The sequence below is a fragment of the Oenanthe melanoleuca genome, chromosome 25, assembly GCF_029582105.1.
Source record: "Oenanthe melanoleuca isolate GR-GAL-2019-014 chromosome 25, OMel1.0, whole genome shotgun sequence".
NCBI classification, from domain to species: Eukaryota; Metazoa; Chordata; class Aves; order Passeriformes; family Muscicapidae; genus Oenanthe; species Oenanthe melanoleuca.
In genome coordinates, this window is record NC_079358.1 from 1,492,190 (window position 1) to 1,514,124 (window position 21,935).

The following is a 21,935-nucleotide window of genomic DNA, read 5'->3' on the forward strand; positions in this document are numbered from 1 at the left end:
CCGCCTCACCCGCACTCAAGATGGCGGCCGGAAGTGGCTGCCTCGCGGCCGCTGCCCGACCGGAAGAGGCGGTGCCTCGCGCTCTAAAGATGGCGGAGCCGGTGAAGGGGCGAGGGGCGGGCCCCGCCGGGAAGGCGCTGAGCGCCGAGCAGGTCAGGGCGAACCGGGAATTCAGGAGGGGGCTGCGGGCGGGGAGAGGGGCCCGGGAGCTGGGGGGAGACAGGGGAGTGAGGGGAGGTGGCGGGGGGAGCAGGAGGGGGCTGGGCGTGAGGGGAAGGTGGGGAGTGAGGGAGGGGCTGTGGGGCCGGAGGGGCTGGGGAATGAGGGAGGGGTCCCCGATAACAAACGGGGGGTCGCTGATCATGGTGAGGGGTCTTTAATAGCGGGGCGAGGGTCTCTGGTAACGGGGAGGGAAAATGGAGGGCGGGGGCCTGGGCCTGAGGGGGGTCCCTGATAACGGGGAGGGGTCTCTGATAAGGGAGAGGGCTCCCCTCGTCCCTGTGGGATCCCACCTCCATCCCAGTTTATCCCAGTCCAATCCCAGTTTATCCCGATCCAGTCCCATTCTCAGTTCTTCAATCCCATTCCCAGTTCCCCAGTTCTGCTTTATCCCAGTCTAATTCCATTCCCAGTCCTGTCCAATTCTCAGCTCCCCATTCCCAGTTTATCCCAGTTCCCCATTCCCAGTTTATCCCAGTCTAATCCTGGTTTATCTCAATGTAATCCCACTGCCAGTCCCATTCCAATCCCATCCTAGTCCCTCCCAGTTTATCCAGTCTCTCCCAGTTTACCCAGTCCATTCCCAGTGCATCCCAGTCCCATCCCAGTCCATCCCAGTCTCTCCCAGTTTACCCAGTCCATTCCCAGATTACCCAGTCCATTCCCAGTGCATCCCAGTCCATTCCCAGTGCATCCCAGTCCAATCCCAGTTTACCCAGTCTCTCCCAGTTTACCCAGTCCATTCCCAGTGCATCCTAGTCCATTCCCTGTACATCCCAGTCCCATCCCAGTCCATTCCCAGTCCCTCCCAGTCCATCCCAGTCTCTCACAGTTTACCTAGTCCAATCCCAGTCCCATTCCAGTCCCTCCCAGTTCTCAGGCCCATCCCAGTCCCATCCCAGTCCCATCCCAGTCCCTCCCAGTTTACTCAGTCCCATCTCAGTCTCTCCCAGTTTACCCAGTCCAATCCCAGTCCATCCCAGTCCAATCCTGGTTTATCCCAGCCCCATCCCAGTGCCTCCCAGTGCCTCCCAGTTTACCCAGTCCATCCCAGTCCAATCCTGGTTTATCCCAGTCCATTCCCAGTGCATCCCAGTCCATCCCAGTTTACCCAGTCCATCCCAGTCCAATCCTGGTTTATCCCAGCCCCATCCCAGTGCCTCCCAGTGCCTCCCAGTTTACCCAGTCCGTGGCTGCAGGTGGTGTCCCGCTTTCACCGCCTGCGGCAGGACCAGCGGGGCTTGGCCTCCAAAGCAGCTGAGCTGGAGCTGGAGCTCAACGAGCACAGGTGGGGTCGGGATGGGGATTTGGGGTCGGGATTGGGGGTTTGGGGTCGGGATTGGGGATTTGGGGTCGGGATTTGGGGATTTGGGGTCGGGATTTGGGGTCGGGATTGGGGGTTTGGGGTCGGGATTTGGGGTCGGGATTGGGGTCGGGATTTGGGGTCGGGATTGGGGATTTGGGGTCGGGATTGGGGGTTTGGGGTCGGGATGGGGCAGGGGTTGGGGTCGGGATTGGGGGTTTGGGGTCGGGATTTGGGGTCAGGATTTGGGGTCGGGATTGGGGGTTTGGGGTCGGGATTGGGGGTCGGGATTGGGGGATTTAGAGTCGGGATTGGGAGTTTGGGGTCAGGATTGGGGGATTTGGGGTTGGGATTGGGAGTTTGCGGTCAGGATTTGGGGTTGGGATTTGGGGTCAGGATTGGGGGATTTGGGGTCGGGATGGGGATTTGGGATTGGGATGGGGATTTGGGATTTGGGGTCGGGATTGGGAGTTTGGGGTCAGGATTTGGGATCGGGATGGGGATTTGGGGTTGGGATTTGGTATGGGGGTTTGGGGATTGGGGATATGGGGTCAGGATTTGGGGTCAGGATTGGGGGTTGGGATGGGGGATTTGGGTTTGGGATTGGGATTTGGGGTCGGGATTGGGGGTTGGGGTTGGGATTTGAGAAGGGGATTTGGGATGGGAGTTTGGGGATTGGGGGATTTGGGATTGGGATTTGGGGTCGGGGTTTGGGGTCGGGGTTTGGGGTTGGGATTGGAGGTTTGGGGTCAGGACTGGGGATTTGGAACTGGGGGATTTGGGATCAGGGTTTGGGGTTGGGATTTGTGGTCGGAATTGGGGGATTTGGGGTCAGGATTTGGGATGGGGATTTGGGGGGATTTGGGATGTGGATTTGGGGTGGATTTGAGGTAGATTTGGGGGAATTTGGGAAGGGGATTTGAGGTAAATTTGGGATGGGGATCTGGGGTGGATTTGTGATGGGGATCTGAGGTAGATTTGGGATGGGGATCTGAGGTAGATTTGGGATGGGGTATGGGTAGGGGATTTGGGGTGGATTTGGAGGATTTGGGGTCTGACCCCCTGTCCCAGCCTGGTGATCGAGACCCTGCGGGAGGTGGATCCCACCCGGAAGTGTTTCCGCATGGTCGGGGGGGTGCTGGTGGAGAGGACGGTCAAGGAGGTGCTGCCTGCACTGGAGAGCAACAGGGAGCAGGTCTGGGACCCCAGAAAAACCCAAAATCTGCTGGGATACCCCCAAACCCACTGGGACCCCATAGAAACCCAATGGAGGATCCCCAAACACACTGGGATATTCCCAAACCCATTGGGATTGCATAAAAACCTAATGGAGGATCCCAAAATCCACTGGGATATTCCCAAACCCACTGGGACCCCAGAAAAATCCAATTTTGGATCCCCAAACGCACTGGGATATTCCCAAACCCATTGGGATTGCATAAAAACCTAATAGAGAATCCCAAAATCTGCTGGGATACCCCCAAACCCACTGGGACCCCATAAAAATCCAATTTTTCCCCCCAGATCTCCAAGCTGATCGAGTCTCTCTCATTTCCCATATTCCTTATTTTTAATTTTCCCAATTTCCCCGTTTTTCCCCCCAGATCTCCAAGCTGATCAAAGCTATGTCATTTCCCATTTTATATAATTTTTAATTTTCCCAATTTCCCCGTTTTTCCCCCCAGATCTCCAAGCTGATCAAAGCTATGTCATTTCCCATTTTTCCCATTTTTAATTTTCCCAATTTCCCCGTTTTTCCCCCCAGATCTCCAAGCTGATCAAAGCTATGTCATTTCCCATTTTTTATAATTTTTAATTTTCCCAATTTCCCCGTTTTCCCCCCAGATCTCCAAGTTGATTGAAGCTATGTAATTTCCCATTTTTCCCATTTCTGATTTTTCCCAATTTCCCATTTTTTACATTTCCGATTTTTCGCAATTTCCCCATTTTTCCCCCCAGATCTCCAAGCTGATCAAAGCTATGTCATTTCCCATTTTTTCTGATTTTTAATTTTCCCAATTTCCCCATTTTTCCCCCCAGATCTCCAAGCTGATCAAAGCTATGTCATTTCCCATTTTTTTCTCATTTTTAATTTTCCCAATTTCCCCATTTTTCCCCCCAGGTCTCCAAGCTGATCAAAGCTATGTCATTTCCCATTTTTTCTCATTTTTAATTTTCCCAATTTCCCCGATTTTCCCCCCAGATCTCCAAGCTGATCAAAGCTATGTCATTCCCATTTTATATAATTTTTAATTTTCCCAGTTTCCTGTTTTTTCCCCCCAGATCTCCAAGCTGATCAAAGCTATGTCATTTCCCATTTTTTCTCATTTTTAATTTTCCCAATTTCCTGTTTTTCCCCCCAGGTCTCCAAGCTGATCAAAGCTATGTCATTTCCATTTTTCTCATTTTTAATTTCCCCAATTTCCCCATTTTTTCCCCCCAGATCTCCAAGCTGATCAAAACTATGTAATTTCCCATTTTTTCTCATTTTTAATTTTCCCAATTTCCCGTTTTTCCCCCCAGATCTCCAAGCTGATCAAAGCTATGTCATTTCCATTTTTCTCATTTTTAATTTTCCCAATTTCCTTGTTTTTCCCCCCAGATCTCCAAGTTGATTGAAGCTATGTAATTTCCCATTTTTCCCATTTCTGATTTTTCCCAATTTCCCATTTTTTACATTTCCGATTTTTCGCAATTTCCCCGTTTTTCCCCCCAGATCTCCAAGCTGATCAAAGCTATGTCATTCCCATTTTATATAATTTGTAATTTTCCCAGTTTCCTGTTTTTTCCCCCCAGATCTCCAAGCTGATCAAAGCTATGTCATTTCCCATTTTTCCCATTTTTAATTTTCCCAATTTCCCCGTTTTCCCCCCAGATCTCCAAGCTGACCGAGTCTCTCTCATTTCCCATTTTTCTCATTTTTAATTTTCCCAATTTCCTTGTTTTTCCCCCCAGATCTCCAAGTTGATCAAAGCTATGTCATTTCCCGTTTTTTATAATTTTAAATTTTCCCAATTTCCCCGTTTTTCCCCCCAGATCTCCAAGCTGATCAAAGCTATGTCATTTCCCATTTTTTCTCATTTTTAATTTTCCCAATTTCCCCATTTTTCCCCCCAGATCTCCAAGCTGACTGAGTCTCTCTCATTTCCCATTTTTCTCATTTTTAATTTTCCCAATTTCCTTATTTTTCCCCCCAGATCTCCAAGCTGACTGAGTCTCTCTCATTTCCTATTTTTTATAATTTTTAATTTTCCCAATTTCCTTATTTTTCCCCCCAGATCTCCAAGCTGATCAAAGCTATGTCATTTCCCATTTTTTATAATTTTTAATTTTCCCAATTTCCCCGTTTTTCCCCCCAGATCTCCAAGCTGACCGAGTCTCTCTCATTTCCCATTTTTCTCATTTTTAATTTTCCCAATTTCCCCGTTTTTCCCCCCAGATCTCCAAGCTGACCAAGTCTCTCTCATTTCCCATTTTTCTCATTTTTAATTTTCCCAATTTCCCCGTTTTTCCCCCCAGATCTCCAAGCTGATCAAAGCTATGTCGTTTCCCATTTTTTATGATTTTTAATTTTCCCAATTTCCCTATTTTTCCCCCCAGATCTCCAAGCTGATCAAAGCTATGTCATTCCCATTTTATATAATTTGTAATTTTCCCAGTTTCCTGTTTTTTCCCCCCAGATCTCCAAGCTGACCGAGTCTCTCTCATTTCCCATTTTTCTCATTTTTAATTTTTCCAATTTCCCCGTTTTTCCCCCCAGATCTCCAAGCTGATCAAAGCTATGTCATTTCCCATTTTTCTCAATTTTAATTTTCCCAATTTCCCCGTTTTTCCCCCCAGATCTCCAAGCTGATCGAGGCTCTGGCCCAGCAGCTGCAGGCCAAGGGCCGGGAGCTCTCGGAATTCCGGGAGCGCCACAACATCCGACTGCTGGGGGAGGAGGAGCCCAAAGCGCCGGCCCGGGAGGGGCCCGAGGGGGGCAAGGGGGGCCCCGGGGGGGTCCTGGTGTCCTGACCCCCCCCCAAATTCCCACAGAGATTTTGGGTTCATTTCAGGGTTTTTTGGGGTGTCTCCTCATTGCTCCCCAAATTTCCAGATTTTGGGTTTGTTTTAGGGGGGGGTTCTGGTGTTCTGACCACCCTCCCTGGATTTCCCAGAGGGATTTTGGGTTTGTTTTTGGGGGGGTCCTGATGTCCTGACCCCCCGTAGTTCCTAGGGGGATTTTTCATTTGTTTGTTTTAGGGGGTTTTGGGGCAATAAATGGGAATTTGGGACAAAGCCCGGTGTTGGTTTTTATGGGAAATGGGGAAAAGGGTTTGGGGTGAGAGGGGGGAGAACCCCAAAGGAGGGGGTTCTGAGGGAGACCCCAAAATGAGGAGAGGGAACCCCAAAAATTGGTGGGTGGGACCCCAAAATGATTGAGTGGGGGAACACTAAGATGGAGAGAGGGGACCCCAAAAATAAGAGAGGGGACCCCAAAAATGGGGAGAGGAGACCCTGAAATGGGCAAGTAGGAGAACCCCAAGATGGAGAGAGGGGACCCCAAAAATGGAGGGTAGGACCCCAAAACTGGGGCGAGGGCACCCCAAAAATTGGTAGGTGGCACCCCAAAATGGGCGAGTGGAGGAACCCCAAAATGGGGAGAGGGGACTGCAAAGTAAGGGAGTGGGACCCCAAAATTGCCGGGGGGGATGGGGGGGACCCCAAGTTTTGTTGGTGACACCCTAAAAGGGAGGGGGGGGCCAAAGGACACCATGAGGTGACAAAGACAAGGGGGTGACAAGGACGTGGGGGGACAAAGGTGACAGAAGGGGGTGACAAGGGCATGGGGGTGACACAGAAAAGAGGGTGACAAGGGCATAGGGGGTACAAAGAAAAAGGAGTGACACAGAAAAGGGGGTGACAAGGACATGGAGGGTGGCCGGGACGCGGCAGGGAGGTGACAAGGACACCCGTGCCGGCGCGTGCCGGTGTCACCCGGTGTCACCCAGAGGCGCTGTTGACTGCACACAGTGCCACACCCGCGGTGGCCCTGTCACCGGAGCCAGCCGGTGTCACCCCCCCGTCCCCGCAGTGTCCCCGCGGTGTCCCGGGGGTGGGGACACGGTGTTGGCTGCACACGGTGCCACACCCGCGGTGGCCCCGTCCGGTTGTCGCCGGTGCTCGGGGCCATTTAACGGCGGTGCCACCGCGGCGGGGAGGGGACACCATGGAGGGGACACGGCTGGAGGAGCGCGAGAGCCTGGTGGGGGCTGTGCACGGAGTGTCCGGGCCCGGTACGGGGACACTGGGGACACTGGGGGACACCTGGGGACAGAGGGACAGCCGGGCGTGGGGACCCCAACGGCGTTTGTGGCGCTGAAATGGGGACAGGAGAGGGGACAACGGGGAGCGGGGAGTACCCGGGGAGGGTCGTGGGGAGGGGACAGGTGGTGGTGGCCCCGGGGGTGGGTTGGGGACAAGGGGGGATGCCGGGGGGTGGTGGCCCCGGGCCGGGGTGACAGCAGCGTGTCCCCGCAGTGGTGACAGCCACGCGCATGGCGGGGGCGGCCATGTACGAGCTGGTGCGGGTGGGACACGCGGAGCTCGTGGGGGAGATCATCCGGCTCGAGGGGGACATGGCCACGCTCCAGGTGTACGAGGAGACCTGTATCCTGTCCCCGTGTCCCCGCTGTCCCCTCCCTGCCACCCTTCTGTCCCTCCGACGGCCCCGTCCTGTCCCCGCCATCCGCAGCTGTCCCCTCCTTCTGTCCCCTCCCTTCTTCCCCGAGCCGCAGTGCCACCCCGTCCCCCCATCCCGCCCTGTCCCCTGTGTCCTGTCCCCTCCCCGTCGTCCCCCTGTACCCCTCATCCTGTCCCTGCTGTCGCCCCTTTCCCGTCCCCCCCAGCCTCGCTGTCCCCATCCCGTCCCCGCTGTTCCCGAGTCCCCTCCGTGTCCCTGCTGTGCCCCCCAGCCCCGTTGTCCTCGTGTCCCCCCAGCCCCCCTGTCCCTGCTGTCCCCGTGTCCCGCTGTCCCTGTGTCCCTGCTGTCCCCGCTGTCCCTGTGTCCCCTGTCCCCGCTGTCCCCGTGTCCCCCCAGCCCCTCTGTCCCTTGTCCCCGCTGTCCCTGCTGTCCCCGCTGTCCCCGTGTCCCCGCTGTCCCCACCGTCCCTGCTATCCCGTGTCCCCGCTGTCCCCGCTGTCCCCCCAGCCCCTCTGTCCCTCCGTCCCTGCTGTCCCTGCTGTCCCCTCTGTCCCCTCTGTCCCCCTGTCCCCGCTATCCCCGTGTCCCCCCAGCCCCTCTGTCCCCGCTGTCCCCTGTCCCCGCTGTCCCGTGTCCCAAGTCCCCGCTGTCCCCTGTCCCCGCTGTCCCCGTGTCCCCCCAGCCCCTCTGTCCCTGCTGTCCCCGCCGTCCCCGCTGTCCCGTGTCCCAAGTCCCCGCTGTCCCCGCTGTCCCCGCTGTCCCCGCTGTCCCCGCTGTCCCGTGTCCCCGCTGTCCCGTGTCCCCGCTGTCCCGTGTCCGCTGTCCCCGAGTCCCGCCCGCGGTGACAGTTCCTGAGCACGGGCCCAGCGGGGGTGCAGGTGGGGGACCCGGTGCTGCGCACGGGGAAGCCGCTCTCGGTGGAGCTGGGCCCGGGCATCCTGGGCTCCATCTTCGACGGCATCCAGCGCCCGCTGCGCGACATCGCCGAGGCCACGCGCAGCATCTACATCCCGCGGGGCACCAACGTCCCCGCGCTGCCGCGACACCTCAACTGGGACTTCGCCCCCAGCAAGAACATCCGGGTGCGTGGTCACCCCTTGTCCCTTTGTCCCGTCCCTGTCCTGTCCCCCCCTTCCCATCTGTCTTCCCAGGCCCTCTGTCCCCTCCCTGTCCCATTCTTGTCCCTCCTGTCCTGTTGTGTCCTGTCCCCTCCCAGCCCGTCCATCCCTTTCTTGTCCTTCTGTCCTGTCCCCCTGTCCCCTCTGTCCTCCCAGACACTCTGTCCCCTTCCTGTCACCCTGTCCTTTCCTTGTCCCTTCAGTCCCCCCAGACCCTGTCCCCTCCCCATCTTGTCCCCCCAGCCCTTCTGTCCCCTTCTTGTCACCTCTCTCCTGTTGTCCCCCATTTTGTCCCCCCTAATCCCTTTGTCCTTCCCTTTCCCCTCATCCTGTCCTGTCCCCTTCTGTCCCCTTTTGTCCCCCCCAGTCCCGTCCTGTCCCTGCCATCCTCCATTGTCCCCTCGTTTTGTCCTCCCCTGTCCCCCCCCTGTCCCCCCTGAGAAGGAGGGGACCCCAAAAAGGGAGTGGGGATACGCTGGCACAGAGTATGAGGGGACATTGGGGACTTAGGGACACAGAGCCGTGGAGACATGGGGGGACATCGGGACACGGGAATACGGGGGGCACGGGGGACACAGGGACATCGGGACACGGGATATGGGGACACGGGGGACACAGGGACATCAGGACACGGGGGTCGCAGGGACATAAGGACACAGGATATGGTGACACGGTGTCGCAGGGACATTGGGAGACACGGGGAAATGAGGATGCAGGGCCATGGGGACACGAAGGGACAGGGGGGACGTGCGGTGACACGGGGACGGCCCTTGGTGGGGGACACAGAGGCCCCCGGGGGTGGCTGACGGTGTCGCCGCCGTGTCCCCAGGTCGGGAGCCACGTGACGGGCGGGGACATTTACGGGACGGTGGCGGAGAACTCGCTGCTGCAGCACCGGCTGATGGTCCCGCCCCGCAGCCGCGGCACCGTCACCTACATCGCGCCCCCCGGGCACTACGGCGCGGCGGTGAGCGGGGCACCGGGGGCACCGGGGGCACCGGGGGCACCGGGATCAGCGAAACTGGGATCTGGCACCGCTTTCAGCGGGATCAGGATCAGCAGGATCGGGGTCGGGGCGGTGGGGGCCGGGCGGGATGTCCCGGGTTGATCCCGGGCCAATCCCAGCTGATTCCAGTTTATCCCAGGTTGATACTGGGCTGACCCTGGCTGATCCCAGGCCAGTCCCAGGCTGTTCCTGGCTGATCCAGGGCCTATCCCGGGCTGATCCCACCTGTTCCTAGCTGATCCCAACCGATCCCAGCTGACCCCAGGCTGATCCCAGACTGATCCCAAAACGAACTCAGCTGATCCCAGCTGATCCAGGGCCAGTCCTGGGCTGGTCCCAGCTGATCCCGGCTGATCCTGCAGGACGTGGTGCTGGAGCTGGAATTCCAGGGGGTCCGTGAGCCGCTCTCCATGATCCAGGTGTGGCCGGTCCGGCAGGTCCGGCCCGTGGCCGAGAAGCTCCCGGCCAATCACCCGCTGCTGACCGGCCAGAGGGTCCTGGATGCACTGTTCCCGTAGGGATGGGAACGGGAACGGGGATGGGAATGGGGATGGGAGTGGGAGTGGGAATGGGAACGGGAATGGGAACGGGAATGGGAGTGGGAGTGGGAATGGAAATGGGAATGGGAATGGGAATGGGGATGGGGGAGTTGCTCTGTTCCCGTAGGGAATGGGATCAGGACTGGGGGATTGCACTGATCCCGTAGGGAGCGGGACTAGGATTGGGATCGGGGTCAGGGGTTTGTGCTGTTCCCACAGGGATACGGGGGATGGAAAAGGGTGGGATTGGGGTGGGAGACAGAGTGGGGAGGGAGGGGGTGAGGACAGGGAACAGGGGTGAGGACAGGGAACAGGAATGAGGACAGGAAAAGCCGAAGTTTGGGACAGGGAATGGGACAGGGCTGGGGACAGGGAGAGATGGATTTGGGGACACTGATGGGGACAGGGAGAGATGGATTTGGGGACAGTGATGGGGACAGGCACAGGGTGGCGCCGGGGTCCCGCCACCCCCGTGCCGTGTCCCAGGTGTGTCCAGGGTGGCACCACGGCCATCCCGGGCGCCTTCGGCTGCGGGAAGACGGTGATTTCCCAGTCGCTGTCCAAGTACTCCAACAGCGACGTCATCGTCTACGTGGGCTGCGGCGAGCGCGGCAACGAGATGTCCGAGGTGCTGCGGGACTTCCCCGAGGTGACAGCGACACGCGACACGCGACACCGCGACACGGGGACAGCGCGGGGGACACGGGGACAGCGGGGTAGCGGTGGCACGGGTGTACGTGGAGAGTGTTCAGGGACTTCCCCAAGGTGACACCGTCACACGGGACAAGGGACAGCGGGGTGGACACGGGGACAGCAGGGTGGCACTGGGACACGGGGGTGACAGTGACACGGGTGTTCGCGGAAGGTCCTGAGTGGCTTTGCCGAGTGACAGCACCACACGGGGACACAGGGGTGGCAGTGGGTGACAGGCAGTGACAGTGACACAAGTGTCACCAGCTCAGCACGGAGGCTCCTGAGGTGGGAGAGGGGTGGCACAGGGAGGTGACACGTGGTGACAATGTGACGCTGCTGTCCCCAGCTGACCATGGAGGTCGGTGGCCGCTCCGAGTCCATCATGAAGCGCACGACGCTCGTGGCCAACACCTCCAACATGCCGGTGGCCGCCCGTGAGGCCTCCATCTACACCGGTGGGGACACGGGGGGACACGGGGGGACACGGGAGGGACACGGGAGGGACACGGGAGGGACACGGGGGGACACGGGAGGACATGGGACACGGGAGGGGACACAGGGGACAGGAACATGGTGGGGACAGGGACACGTGTGTGTGATGGGGACATGGGACAGGGATGCGGGTGTGCGCCAGGCGTGTCACACAGGGGTCACGCTGTCCCTGGGGGTGTGACAAGTGTGCCAGGTGTGTGGCACATGTGTGACACGTGTGTCCCAGGGATCACGCTGTCCCTGGACGTGTGACACATCTGGGCCAGGTGTGACAGGTGTGTGCCAGGTGTGCTACACCTGTGTCACACAGGGGTCACGCTGTCCCTGGGGGTGTGCCAGGTGTGTCACACCGTGTCACACCATGTCCCCGTGTCACAGGGATCACTCTCTCCGAGTATTTTCGGGACATGGGCTTGCACAGCTGTGTCACACCGTGTCACACCATGTCACACCATGTCACACATGTCACACCGTGTCACACCATGTCACACATGTCACACCGTGTCACACCGTGTCACACATGTCACACCATGTCACAGGGATCACTCTCTCTGAGTATTTTCGGGACATGGGCCTGCACAGCTGTGTCACACCATGTCACACCATGTCACACATGTCACACCATGTCACAGGGATCACTCTCTCCGAGTATTTTCGGGACATGGGCCTGCACAGCTGTGCCACACCATGTCACACAGTGTCACACCGTGTCACACATGTCACACCGTGTCCCCCATGTGTCCCCATGTCACACATGTCACAGGGATCACTCTCTCCGAGTATTTTCGGGACATGGGCCTGCACAGCTGTGCCACACCATGTCACACAGTGTCACACCGTGTCACACATGTCACACCGTGTCCCCCATGTGTCCCCATGTCACACATGTCACAGGGATCACTCTCTCCGAGTATTTTCGGGACATGGGCTTGCACAGCTGTGTCACACAGTGTCACACCATGTCACACCATGTCACACATGTCACACCGTGTCACACATGTCACACATGTCACAGGGATCACTCTCTCCGAGTATTTTCGGGACATGGGCCTGCACAGCTGCCTCCTGGCCGACTCCACGTCCCGCTGGGCCGAGGCGCTGCGCGAGATCTCGGGGCGCCTGGCCGAGATGCCCGCGGGTGAGACCCCAAAATTCTGGGGTTTGGGGGTGGGTGAGACCCCAAATCCCGGGAATCCAGGAATAAATGGGGTCTGGGAATGCGTGGGAACCCCAAAATCCCGGGATTTTGGGGGCGGGGGGGGGGGGGAACGGGGCCTGAACCCAGAGCAAGGAGAGGTCAAACCCCAAATCCCGGGGGGGGGACACCCCAAGATCCCTCCCCAGCCCCAAATCCACCACGAGGAGCCCCAAATCTTGGGGTTTGGGGGACCCTGCGCCTCTCGCTGTGCCCGTGTGTCCCCTGGAGGGGCTGTGGGGTCCCGGGGGGTGACAGGGAGGTGACAGGGAGGTGACAGTCGTGTCCCCGCAGACAGCGGGTACCGGGGGGTGACAGGGAGGTGACAGGGATGTGACAGGGAGGTGACAGGGAGGTGACAGTGGTGTGACAGGGGGGTGACAGGGAGGTGACAGGGGTGTGATAGGGAGGTGACGGGGGTGACAGGGAGGTGACAGGGGGGTGACAGCCGTGTCCCCGCAGACAGCGGGTACCGGGGGGTGACAGGGAGGTGACAGGGGTGTGAAAGGGATGTGACAGGGATGTGACAGGGAGGTGACAGGGGGTGTGAAAGGGAGGTGACAGGGAGGTGACAGGGGGTGACAGCCGTGTCCCCGCAGACAGCGGGTACCCCGCGTACCTCGGCGCCCGCCTGGCCTCGTTCTACGAGCGCGCGGGGCGGGCGCGGTGCCTGGGGACCCCCGAGCGCGAGGGCAGCGTCAGCATCGTCGGCGCGTGAGTGTCCCCGTGAGTGTCCCCGTGTGTGTCCCCGTGAGTGTCCCCGTGTGTGTCCCGTGTGTGTCCCGTGTGTGTCCCGTGAGTGTCCCCGTGTGTGTCCCGTGTGTGTCCCCGTGTGTGTCCCGTGTGTGTCCCGTGTGTGTCCCGTGTGTGTCCCGTGTGTCCCCGTGTGTGTCCCGTGTGTGTCCCGTGTGTGTCCCGTGTGTGTCCCGTGTGTGTCCCGTGAGTGTCCCCGTGTGTGTCCCGTGTGTGTCCCGTGTGTGTCCCCGTGTGTGTCCCGTGGGTGTCCCCGTGTGTGTCCCCGTGTGTGTCCCGTTAGTGTCCCGTGAGTGTCCCCGTGTCCCCGTGAGTGTCCCCGTGTGTGTCCCGTGTGTGTCCCGTGTGTGTCCCGTGTGTGTCCCGTGTGAGATTGTCCCGTGTGTGTCCCCGTGTGTGTCCCGTGGTTGTCCCCGTGAGTGTCCCCGTGTCCCCGTGTGTGTCCCCGTGTGTGTCCCCGTGAGTGTCCCCGTGTCCCCGTGTGTGTCCCCGTGTGTGTCCCCGTGAGTGTCCCCGTGAGTGTCCCTTGTGTGTCCCGTGTGTGTCCCCGTGTGTGTCCCGTGAGTGTCCCCGTGTGTGTCCCCGTGTGTGTCCCCGTGAGTGTCCCCGTGTCCCCGTGTGTGTCCCCGTGTGTGTCCCCGTGTGTGTCCCTTGTGTGTCCCGTGTGTGTCCCCGTGTGTGTCCCGTGTGTGTCCCGTGTGTGTCCCCGTGTGTGTCCCCGTGTGTGTCCCCGTGTGTGTCCCCGTGTGTGTCCCGTGTGTGTCCCCGTGTGTCCCCGTGTGTGTCCCGTGTGTGTCCCGTGTGTGTCCCGTGAGTGTCCCCGTGTCCCCGTGTGTGTCCCCGTGTGTGTCCCCGTGTGTGTCCCGTGAGTGTCCCCGTGTGTGTCCCCGTGTGTGTCCCCGTGTGTGTCCCCGTGTGTGTCCCAGTGTCCCCGTGTGTGTCCCGTGTGTGTCCCCGTGTGTGTCCCCGTGTGTCCCTTGTGTGTCCCCGTGTGTGTCCCGTGTGTGTCCCCGTGAGTGTCCCCGTGTGTGTCCCGTGAGTGTCCCCGTGAGTGTCCCGTGTGTGTCCCCGTGTCCCCGTGAGTGTCCCCGTGTGTGTCCCGTGTGTGTCCCCGTGTGTGTCCCGTGTGTGTCCCCGTGAGTGTCCCGTGTGTGTCCCGTGTGTGTCCCGTGTCCCCGTGTGTGTCCCCGTGTGTGTCCCCGTGTGTGTCCCGTGAGTGTCCCGTGTGTGTCCCGTGAGTGTCCCCGTGTGTGTCCCCGTGAGTGTCCCCGTGTGTGTCCCCGTGTCCCCGTGAGTGTCCCCGTGTGTCCCCGTGTGTGTCCCCGTGTGTGTCCCCGTGAGTGTCCCCGTGAGTGTCCCGTGTCCCCGTGTGTGTCCCGTGTGTGTCCCCGTGAGTGTCCCCGTGTGTGTCCCGTGAGTGTCCCCGTGTCCCCGGGTGTGTCCCCGTGAGTGTCCCCGTGAGTGTCCCCATGAGTGTCCCCGTGAGTGTCCCCGTGTGTGTCCCCGTGAGTGTCCCCGTGTGTGTCCCGTGAGTGTCCCCGTGTGTGTCCCGTGAGTGTCCCCGTGTGTGTCCCGTGTCCCCGTGAGTGTCCCGTGTGTGTCCCCGTGAGTGTCCCCGTGTCCCCGTGTGTGTCCCCGTGTGTGTCCCGTGTGTGTCCCGTGTGTGTCCCCGTGTGTGTCCCCGTGTGTGTCCCCGTGAGTGTCCCCGTGTGTGTCCCCGTGTGTCCCCGTGTGTGTCCCCGTGTGTGTCCCGTGTGTGTCCCGTGTGTGTCCCGTGTGTGTCCCCGTGTGTGTCCCCGTGTCCCCGGGGGGGTGACAAGGGCGGGGCACCCCCAGGTCACCCCAGCCCCCCTCCCGCAGGGTGTCCCCGCCCGGAGGGGATTTCTCGGATCCCGTCACCTCGGCCACGCTGGGCATCGTGCAGGTGAGGGGACAGAGGGACAGAGGGACAGGGGTGACACGGGGGACAGAGGGACAGGGGGACAGAGGGGACAGGGGGACAGGGACAGCGTGTGGGGGGGTGTGAGTGGGACAGCGACACACTGGAGGAGGAGATAAGGGGGTGACAGGGACCGGGACACGGTGGGTGGGACGTGGGGACACTCTGAGTGGGACACGCTGGATGGGGACACGGGGGTGACATCCCCGGTGTCGCAGGTGGGGGGCTGGACAGAAACTCAGTGACACGGGGGTGACACTGGGTGACATTGCCGGATGTTCCAGGGGGATAAGAAGCTCGGGGACAAGCTGGGTGACGCGGGGGTGACACAAAGTGACCCGAGGGTGACCCGGGTGACACTGCCAGGTGTTCTGGGGGCTGCACAAGAAGCTGACCCAGGGCAGACCCTTCCCCTCGGTGACATGGAGGTGACACTGCCGGGTGTTCCAGTGGGATAAGAAGCTCGGGGACAGCCTGGGTGACACGGGAGTGACCCGAGGTGACCCGGGGGTGACACGGGTGACACTGCCGGGTGTTCTGAGGGCTGGACACACGGGGAAGCTGGATGAACCGGGGTGACACTGGGTGACATTGCAGGGTGTTCCGGTGGGATAAGAAGCTCGGGGGTGCCCTGGGTGACACGGAGGTGACCCGAGGGTGACACGGGGGTGACACTGGGTGACACTGCCGGGTGTTCCAGGGGGATAAGAAGCTCAGGGACAGGCTGGGTGACCCGAGGGTGACACGGGTGACACTGCCAGGTGTTCTGGGGGCTGGACAAGAAGCTGATGAAGAGCAAGCACTTCCCCTCGGTGACACGGGGGTGACACTGCCGGGTGTTCCATGGGGATAAGAAGCTCGGGGGTGCCCTGGGTGACCCGGAGGTGACCCGAGGGTGACACGGGGTGACACTCCAGGTGCTCTGGGGGCTGGACAAGAAGCTGGCGCAGCGCAAGCACTTCCCCTCGGTGACACGGGGGTGACACTGGGTGACACTGCCGGGTGTTCCATGGGGATAAGAAGCTCGGGGACAGGCTGGGTGACCCGAGGGTGACACGGGGTGACACTCCAGGTGTTCTGGGGGCTGGACAAGAAGCTGGCGCAGCGCAAGCACTTCCCCTCGGTGAACTGGCTGATCTCGTACTCGCGCTACCTGCGGGCGCTGGAGCCGCACTACGAGCGGGCGCACCCCGAGCTGCCCGCGCTGCGCGACCGCGCCCGGCGCATCCTGCAGGAGGAGGAGGAGCTGGCCGAGATCGTGCAGCTCGTGGGGAAGGTGGGGTTGGGGGATTTATGGGGTCTGGGATGTGAGATATGGGATGTGGGTCTGGGGTCTGGGACCCTGCAGGAGAAGGAGCTGGCCGAGATCGTGCAGCTCGTGGGGAAGGTCTGGGAGCTTGGGAGATTTATGGGATTTATGGGACTTATGGGGTCTAGGATGTGAGATCTGGGATGTGGGTCTGGGGTCTGGGACCCTGCAAGGAGGAGGGGCTGGCCGAGATCGTGCAGCTCGTGGGGAAGGTGGGGTTGGGGCATTTAGGGGATTTATGGGGTCTGGGATGTGGGTTTAGGGTCTGGGACCCTGCAGGAGGAGGAGGAGCTGGCCGAGATCGTGCAGCTCGTGGGGAAGGTCTGGGAGCTTGGGAGATTTATGGGATTTATGGAATTTATGGGGTCTGGGATGTGGGTTTGGGGTCTGGGACCCTGCAGGAGGAGGGGCTGGCCGAGATCGTGCAGCTCGTGGGGAAGGTGGGTTTGGGGGATTTATGGGGTCTGGGATGTGAGATATGGGATGTGGGTCTGGGGTCTGGGGTCTGGGACCCTGCAGGAGGAGGAGGAGCTGGCCGAGATCGTGCAGCTCGTGGGGAAGGTGGGTTTGGGAGATTTAGGGGATTTATGGGGTCTGTGGGGTCTGGGATGTGAGATCTGGGATGTGGGTCTGGGGTCTGGGACGCTGCAGGAGGAGGGGCTGGCCGAGATCGTGCAGCTCGTGGGGAAGGTTTGTGGGGTTTGTGGAGTCTGGGGGGTTTGGGGTTTGTGGGGTTTGTAGTTTGTGAGGTTTGTGGGGTTTGTGGGGTCTGGGGGGTTTGTGGTTTGTGGGGTTTGTAGTTTGTGGGGTTTGTAGTTTGTGGGGTTTGGGGTTTGAGGGGTCTGTGGGGTCTGGGAAGGGGCCGTGGCCCGAGCAGTGACAGGGCCCCCGTGTCCCCCCAGGCGTCGCTGGCCGAGGGTGACAAGGTGACACTGGAAGTGGCCAAACTGCTCAAGGACGATTTCCTGCAGCAGAACGGATACTCGGCCTATGACCGGTACCGGGACCCCCGGGACCCCCAAACCTGATCCTAACCCTGACCCCAACCCTGCCTGTGACCGGTACCGGGACCCCCGGGACCCCCAAACCTGACCCCAACCCTGCCTGTGACCGGTACCGGGACCCCCAAACCTGACCTCAAACCTGCCTATCACCCGTACCAGGACCCCTGGGACCCCCAAACCTGACCCCAAACCTGCCTGTAACCGGTACCGGGACCCCCGGGACCCCCAAACCTGATCCTAACCCTGACCCAAACCCTGCCTGTGACCGGTACCGGGACCCCCGGGACCCCAAATATGACCCAAATCCCGACTGCAAACCTGCCTGTGACCGGTACCGGGACCCCCAAACCTGACCCCAAACCCGCCTGTGACCGGTACCGGGACCTTCGGGACCCCCAAACCTGACCCAAAACCTGCCTGTAACCGGTACCGGAACCCCCGGGACCCCCAACCCTGACCCCAAACCTGCCCACGACCAGTACCAGGAGCCCCGGGACCCCCAAATATGACCCAAATCCCGACTGCAAACCTGCCTGTAACCGGTACCGGGACCCCCGGGACCCCCGGGACCCCAACCCTGACCCCAACCCTGCCTGTGACCGGTACCGGGACCCCCCGGACCCCCGGGACCCCAACCCTGACCCCAACCCTGCCTGTGACCGGTACCGGGACCCCCAACCCTGACCCCAAACCCGCCTGTGACCGGTACCGGGACCCCCGGGACCCCCGGGACCCCAACCCTGACCCCAACCCTACCTGTGACCGGTACCGGGACCCCCGGGACCCTCCAGGTCCTGCCTATTCCACAAAACCGTGAGAACTCTGAACACAGACCCCCCCCAAAATTCCCTCACCCCGACCCCCGTGCCCCCCAAACCCCCCCAGGTTCTGCCCGTTCTACAAGACCGTGGGCATGCTGCAGAACCTCGTCACCTTCTACGAGCTGGCCAGGGGGGCGGTGGAGGGGGCGGGGCCCGAGGAGCAGCGGGTCACCTGGGCCACCATCCGCGAGGGCATGGGCGACATCCTGTACCGCCTGAGCGCCATGAAGTTCCAGGTGGGCTTGGGGTTTGGGTTTGGGGGTCCTGGGGAGGGTTAAAGGGGGGTTTGGGGGTCCTGGGAGGGTTAAAGGGGGGTTTGGGGGTCCCATGTGAAGGTTAAAGGGGGTTTGGGGGTCCAGGGGAGGGTTAAAGGGGTTTGGGGTCTCTTGTGAAGGTTAAAGGGGGGTTTGGGGTCTCATGTGAAGGTTAAAGGGGGTTTGGGGGTCCTGGGGAGGGTTAGAGGGGGTTTGGGGGTCCTGGGGAGGGTTAAAGGGGGTTTGGGGGTCTCATGTGAAGGTTAAAGGGGGTTTGGGGGTCCTGTGAAGGTTAAAGGGGGTTTGGGGGTCCTGGGGAGGGTTAAAGGGGGTTTGGGGGTCCCATGTGAAGGTTAAAGGCGGGTTTGGGGGTCCCATGTGAAGGTTAAAGGCGGGTTTGGGGGTCCTGGGGAGGGTTAAAGGGGGTTTGGGGGTCCCATGTGAAGGTTAAAGGGGGTTTGGGGGTCCCATGTGAAGGTTAAAGGGGGGGTTTGGGGGTCCTCTGGGGAGGGTTTTAAAGGGGGTTTGGGGGTCCCATGTGAAGGTTAAAGGGGGTTTGGGGGTCCTTGGGGAGGATTAAAAGAGGGTTTGGGGGTCCTGGGGAGGGTTAAAGGGGGTTTGGGGGTCCTGGGGAGGGTTAAGGGGGGTTTGGAGTCCCATGTGAAGGTTAAAGGGGGTTCATGTGAAGGTTAAAGGGGGGTTTGGGGTCTCATGTGAAGGTTAAAGGGGGGTTTGGGATCCCATGTGAAGGTTAAAGGGGGTTTGGGGGTCCCATGTGAAGGTTAAAAGCGGGTTTGGGGGCAGAGACCCTCGTGGGGGGGTCATAGGGGAAGCTTAAAGGGGGATGGATTTTGGGGAGGGGTCCGTGCGGGTCTGGGGGTGACCCCGTTGAGGTCAGAGCGGGTGTTTGGGGGGGGCTGTGACCCCGTTTTGGGGTCCCACGGTAAATCCCAGGTGGATTTTGGGGAGGGGTCTCGCACGAAGCTCAGTGTGGGTGCCCGGGGGGTGACCCTGCCGTGTCCCCCCGTGTCCCCCCGTGTCCCCCCGTGTCCCCCGTGTCCCCAGGACCCCAGGGACGGCGAGCAGCGCGTCCTGGCCGCCTACGCGCAGCTGCAGGAGGAGATGGTGGCGGCGTTCCGCAGCCTGGGGGACTGAGGGGACAGCGGGGGACAGGGGGGGGGGGGGGGACAGGATGGGGGGGTCCCCCGGGGTCCCCAATAAAGGGCCCGTGGTGGCACGTGAGCTGCAGGTGTGGCTTCCCGAGGAGGGCGGGAGCGTCCGGCGGGGGGGGACACGGGGGGGACACGGGGGGGACACGGGGGGGACACTGGGGGTGACAATGGGGGGGACAATGGGGGTGACAATGTGGGACACTGGGGGTGACAATGTGGGGGACAATGGGGGTGACAAAGTGGGACACTGGGGGTGACAATGGGGGGGACAGGGGGGTGACAATGGGGGTGACAATGGGGGTGACAATGGGGGTGACAAGGGGGGGTGACACTTCCTGCGCCAAGGGGTTGGAAGGGGGTGATGGGGTGGGGGTGGGGTTGGGCTGTTGTCCCCCCCGTGGGACATCGGGGGGGGCGGGGACACACCCTGGGGGGGGGGGACAGGGACAGGCTGGGAGGGGGGACACGACTGGGAGGGGACGTGGGGGTGACAGAGACACGCGGGTGGCACCTGGGGACAGCCTGGGGGGGACAGGAGTGTGACAGAAACAGCCTAGATGGGACACGGGGACACTTTGGGGGGACAGGGGGGTGACAGGGACAAGCTGAGGGAGGAAACACCCGGTGGGGGACAGGGGCCCCTGGGGGGGGGACACAGGGGTGACACCGACTGGGACACGGAGGTGACAGGGACACCCTGAGGGGGGTGTGGGGACACTTTGGGGTCGGACAGGGGGGTGACAATGACCCCCCAGGGACAGGGGGGTGACAATGACCCCCCAGGGACACGGGGTGACAATGACCCCCCGAGGGACACGGGGGTGACAATGAACCCTCGAGGGACACGGGGGTGGCAGTGACACCCTGGGAGGGACACGGGGGTGACAATGACACCGGGAAGGACACGGGGGTGGCAGTGACACCCTGGGAAGGACACGGGGGTGACAATGACACCGGGAAGGACACGGGGGTGACAATGACACCCCAGACACACGGGGGTGGCCGCTCCTGTCCCCCACGCCACGCGAGGTGACCCCAGGCCGCGGCTGGGGGGAGGGGTGGGGGGGGGACACCCGTGGGGACACTCGGGACCAGCCCCCGCGGGGAGGAGCCGCCACGTGGCAGGGTCGGGCCCTTTTAGGGGGTGTCACCCCCCCCGCGTGTCCCCCCCCCGCGGCTGGCGGTGTCATTTGTGTCCCCCGTGTCCCCCCCGGAGCCGCCATGTGGGAGCTGCTGCTGCTGCTGGGGCTGGGGGCGGCCCTGGGGACCCCCGGTGGGTGTTGGGGGGTCGGGGGCTCGTGGTGGGGGGGGAAGTGTTGGGGTCTGGGGGGTTTTTGGGGTCGGGGGGTTCAAGGGGGTTGCGGGGTGTGGGGAGTCCGGGGGGGGGTCTCAGGGATTCTTGGGGTTTAGGGGGTGGGGGGAGTCCTGGGGGGTCTGGGGGTTTGGGGGACTCCGGGGGTCAGGGGGACTCCGGGGGTCTCAGGGAGGGTCCTGGGGTGATCAGACCCCGGGTGGTCTCTTGGGGGTTCGGGGTTCTGGGGGTCCAGGGGGGTTCTGGGGGGTCCAGAGGGTGCTGGGGGGAGCTGGGGGGTCCGGGGGGGCTGCGGGGAGTGCGGGGGTCTCCGGGTCGGGGGCGGTTCGGGGGGTCCAGGTGGGTCCGGGGGGGGCTGGGAGACTCTGAGGGGTTCAGGGGGGTCTGGAGGTGCAGGGTTTGAAGGGGGGGGGGGGGTCCGGGGGTCTCTGGGGGGGTTCAAGGGGTGCAGGGGGCGCGGGGGGTTGGGGTGATTTGGGGCGGGGGGGCTGCGGGGCTCGGAGATGTCGCTGTCGCTGTCGCTGTCGCCATCCCGGTCCCCGCCCTGTCCGGTCGCGGTCCCCGAGCGTCCCTCGGTGGCGAGTGCCAGCCGTGGTGACAGCGACAGTGACAATCTCAGCAGCGCCACCCCCCACCCGTGAGACAACCCCCAGGGTCCCCTCGTGGACGCTTCACGGGTGCCAGCGTCACCCCATTGTCCCCAGTGCCACCCGCGGTGTCCCCAGTGCCACCACGCCCGGGGGGTGACACTCGCCGCTGTCCCCAGGGGACCCCTGCGCGTGCGGCAGCCCCCACCGCGGCCACGCGGAGGCCAACGCCAGCCTGGGTGCCACTGTCACCCTGCGGTGTCCCCTGGCGCGCCAGGACCTGGGCCGCATTGTCACCCTGGGGTGGCACTTTCGGGGTGACCCCGTGTGCGACCTGAGGCGGGGTACCCCGCGCTGCCACCCCCCGTACGGTGACAGGGCCACGCTGGTGGCCCCCGATGTCCCCCCCTGGTCGCTGGTGCTGCGGGACGTGCGGGGAGGGGACAATGGCACCTTCACCTGTCACCTGCTGGGGGACAGAGAGTGCGGCTGCGGGACAGTGACACTGCGGCTGCGCGCCGGTGAGACCCCCGGGA

General features: G+C 61.7%; 2 protein-coding genes across 2 annotated transcripts; both read left to right on the plus strand.

Moving 5' to 3' along the window:
- Positions 1 to 5,800, plus strand: PFDN2 (prefoldin subunit 2). Its single transcript, XM_056511053.1, has 4 exons — positions 1 to 152; positions 1,419 to 1,507; positions 2,594 to 2,717; positions 5,363 to 5,800. The coding sequence occupies exons 1-4, from the start codon at positions 21 to 23 to the stop codon at positions 5,534 to 5,536; spliced, it is 519 nt and encodes a 172-aa protein (XP_056367028.1). The 5' UTR covers positions 1 to 20; the 3' UTR covers positions 5,537 to 5,800.
- Positions 5,801 to 6,639: 839 nt separating this feature from the next.
- On the plus strand, positions 6,640 to 19,575 carry LOC130263403 (V-type proton ATPase catalytic subunit A-like). The gene is made up of 14 exons (XM_056510955.1): positions 6,640 to 6,798; positions 7,043 to 7,171; positions 8,073 to 8,287; positions 9,153 to 9,290; positions 9,692 to 9,843; positions 10,355 to 10,517; positions 10,908 to 11,016; positions 12,069 to 12,191; positions 12,848 to 12,962; positions 14,862 to 14,925; positions 16,013 to 16,216; positions 17,152 to 17,246; positions 18,139 to 18,310; positions 19,394 to 19,575. The coding sequence occupies exons 1-14, from the start codon at positions 6,732 to 6,734 to the stop codon at positions 19,481 to 19,483; spliced, it is 1,836 nt and encodes a 611-aa protein (XP_056366930.1). The 5' UTR covers positions 6,640 to 6,731; the 3' UTR covers positions 19,484 to 19,575.
- The last annotated feature ends 2,360 nt before the right edge of the window (positions 19,576 to 21,935 follow it).

What these genes read in the sequence shown, in the direction of transcription:
- PFDN2 (XM_056511053.1), top strand. Translation starts at nt 21, where the DNA reads ATGGCGGCCGGAAGTGGCTGCCTCGCGGCCGCTGCCCGACCGGAAGAG. An exon ending in AGGCGCTGAGCGCCGAGCAG is followed by an intron (nt 153 to 1,418) that starts GTCAGGGCGAAC and finishes CCGTGGCTGCAG; the next exon opens with GTGGTGTCCCGCTTTCACCG. An exon ending in CTGGAGCTCAACGAGCACAG is followed by an intron (nt 1,508 to 2,593) that starts GTGGGGTCGGGA and finishes CCCCTGTCCCAG; the next exon opens with CCTGGTGATCGAGACCCTGC.
- LOC130263403 (XM_056510955.1), top strand. Translation starts at nt 6,732, where the DNA reads ATGGAGGGGACACGGCTGGAGGAGCGCGAGAGCCTGGTGGGGGCTGTG. An exon ending in GGATACTCGGCCTATGACCG is followed by an intron (nt 17,247 to 18,138) that starts GTACCGGGACCC and finishes AAACCCCCCCAG; the next exon opens with GTTCTGCCCGTTCTACAAGA. An exon ending in TGAGCGCCATGAAGTTCCAG is followed by an intron (nt 18,311 to 19,393) that starts GTGGGCTTGGGG and finishes CCGTGTCCCCAG; the next exon opens with GACCCCAGGGACGGCGAGCA.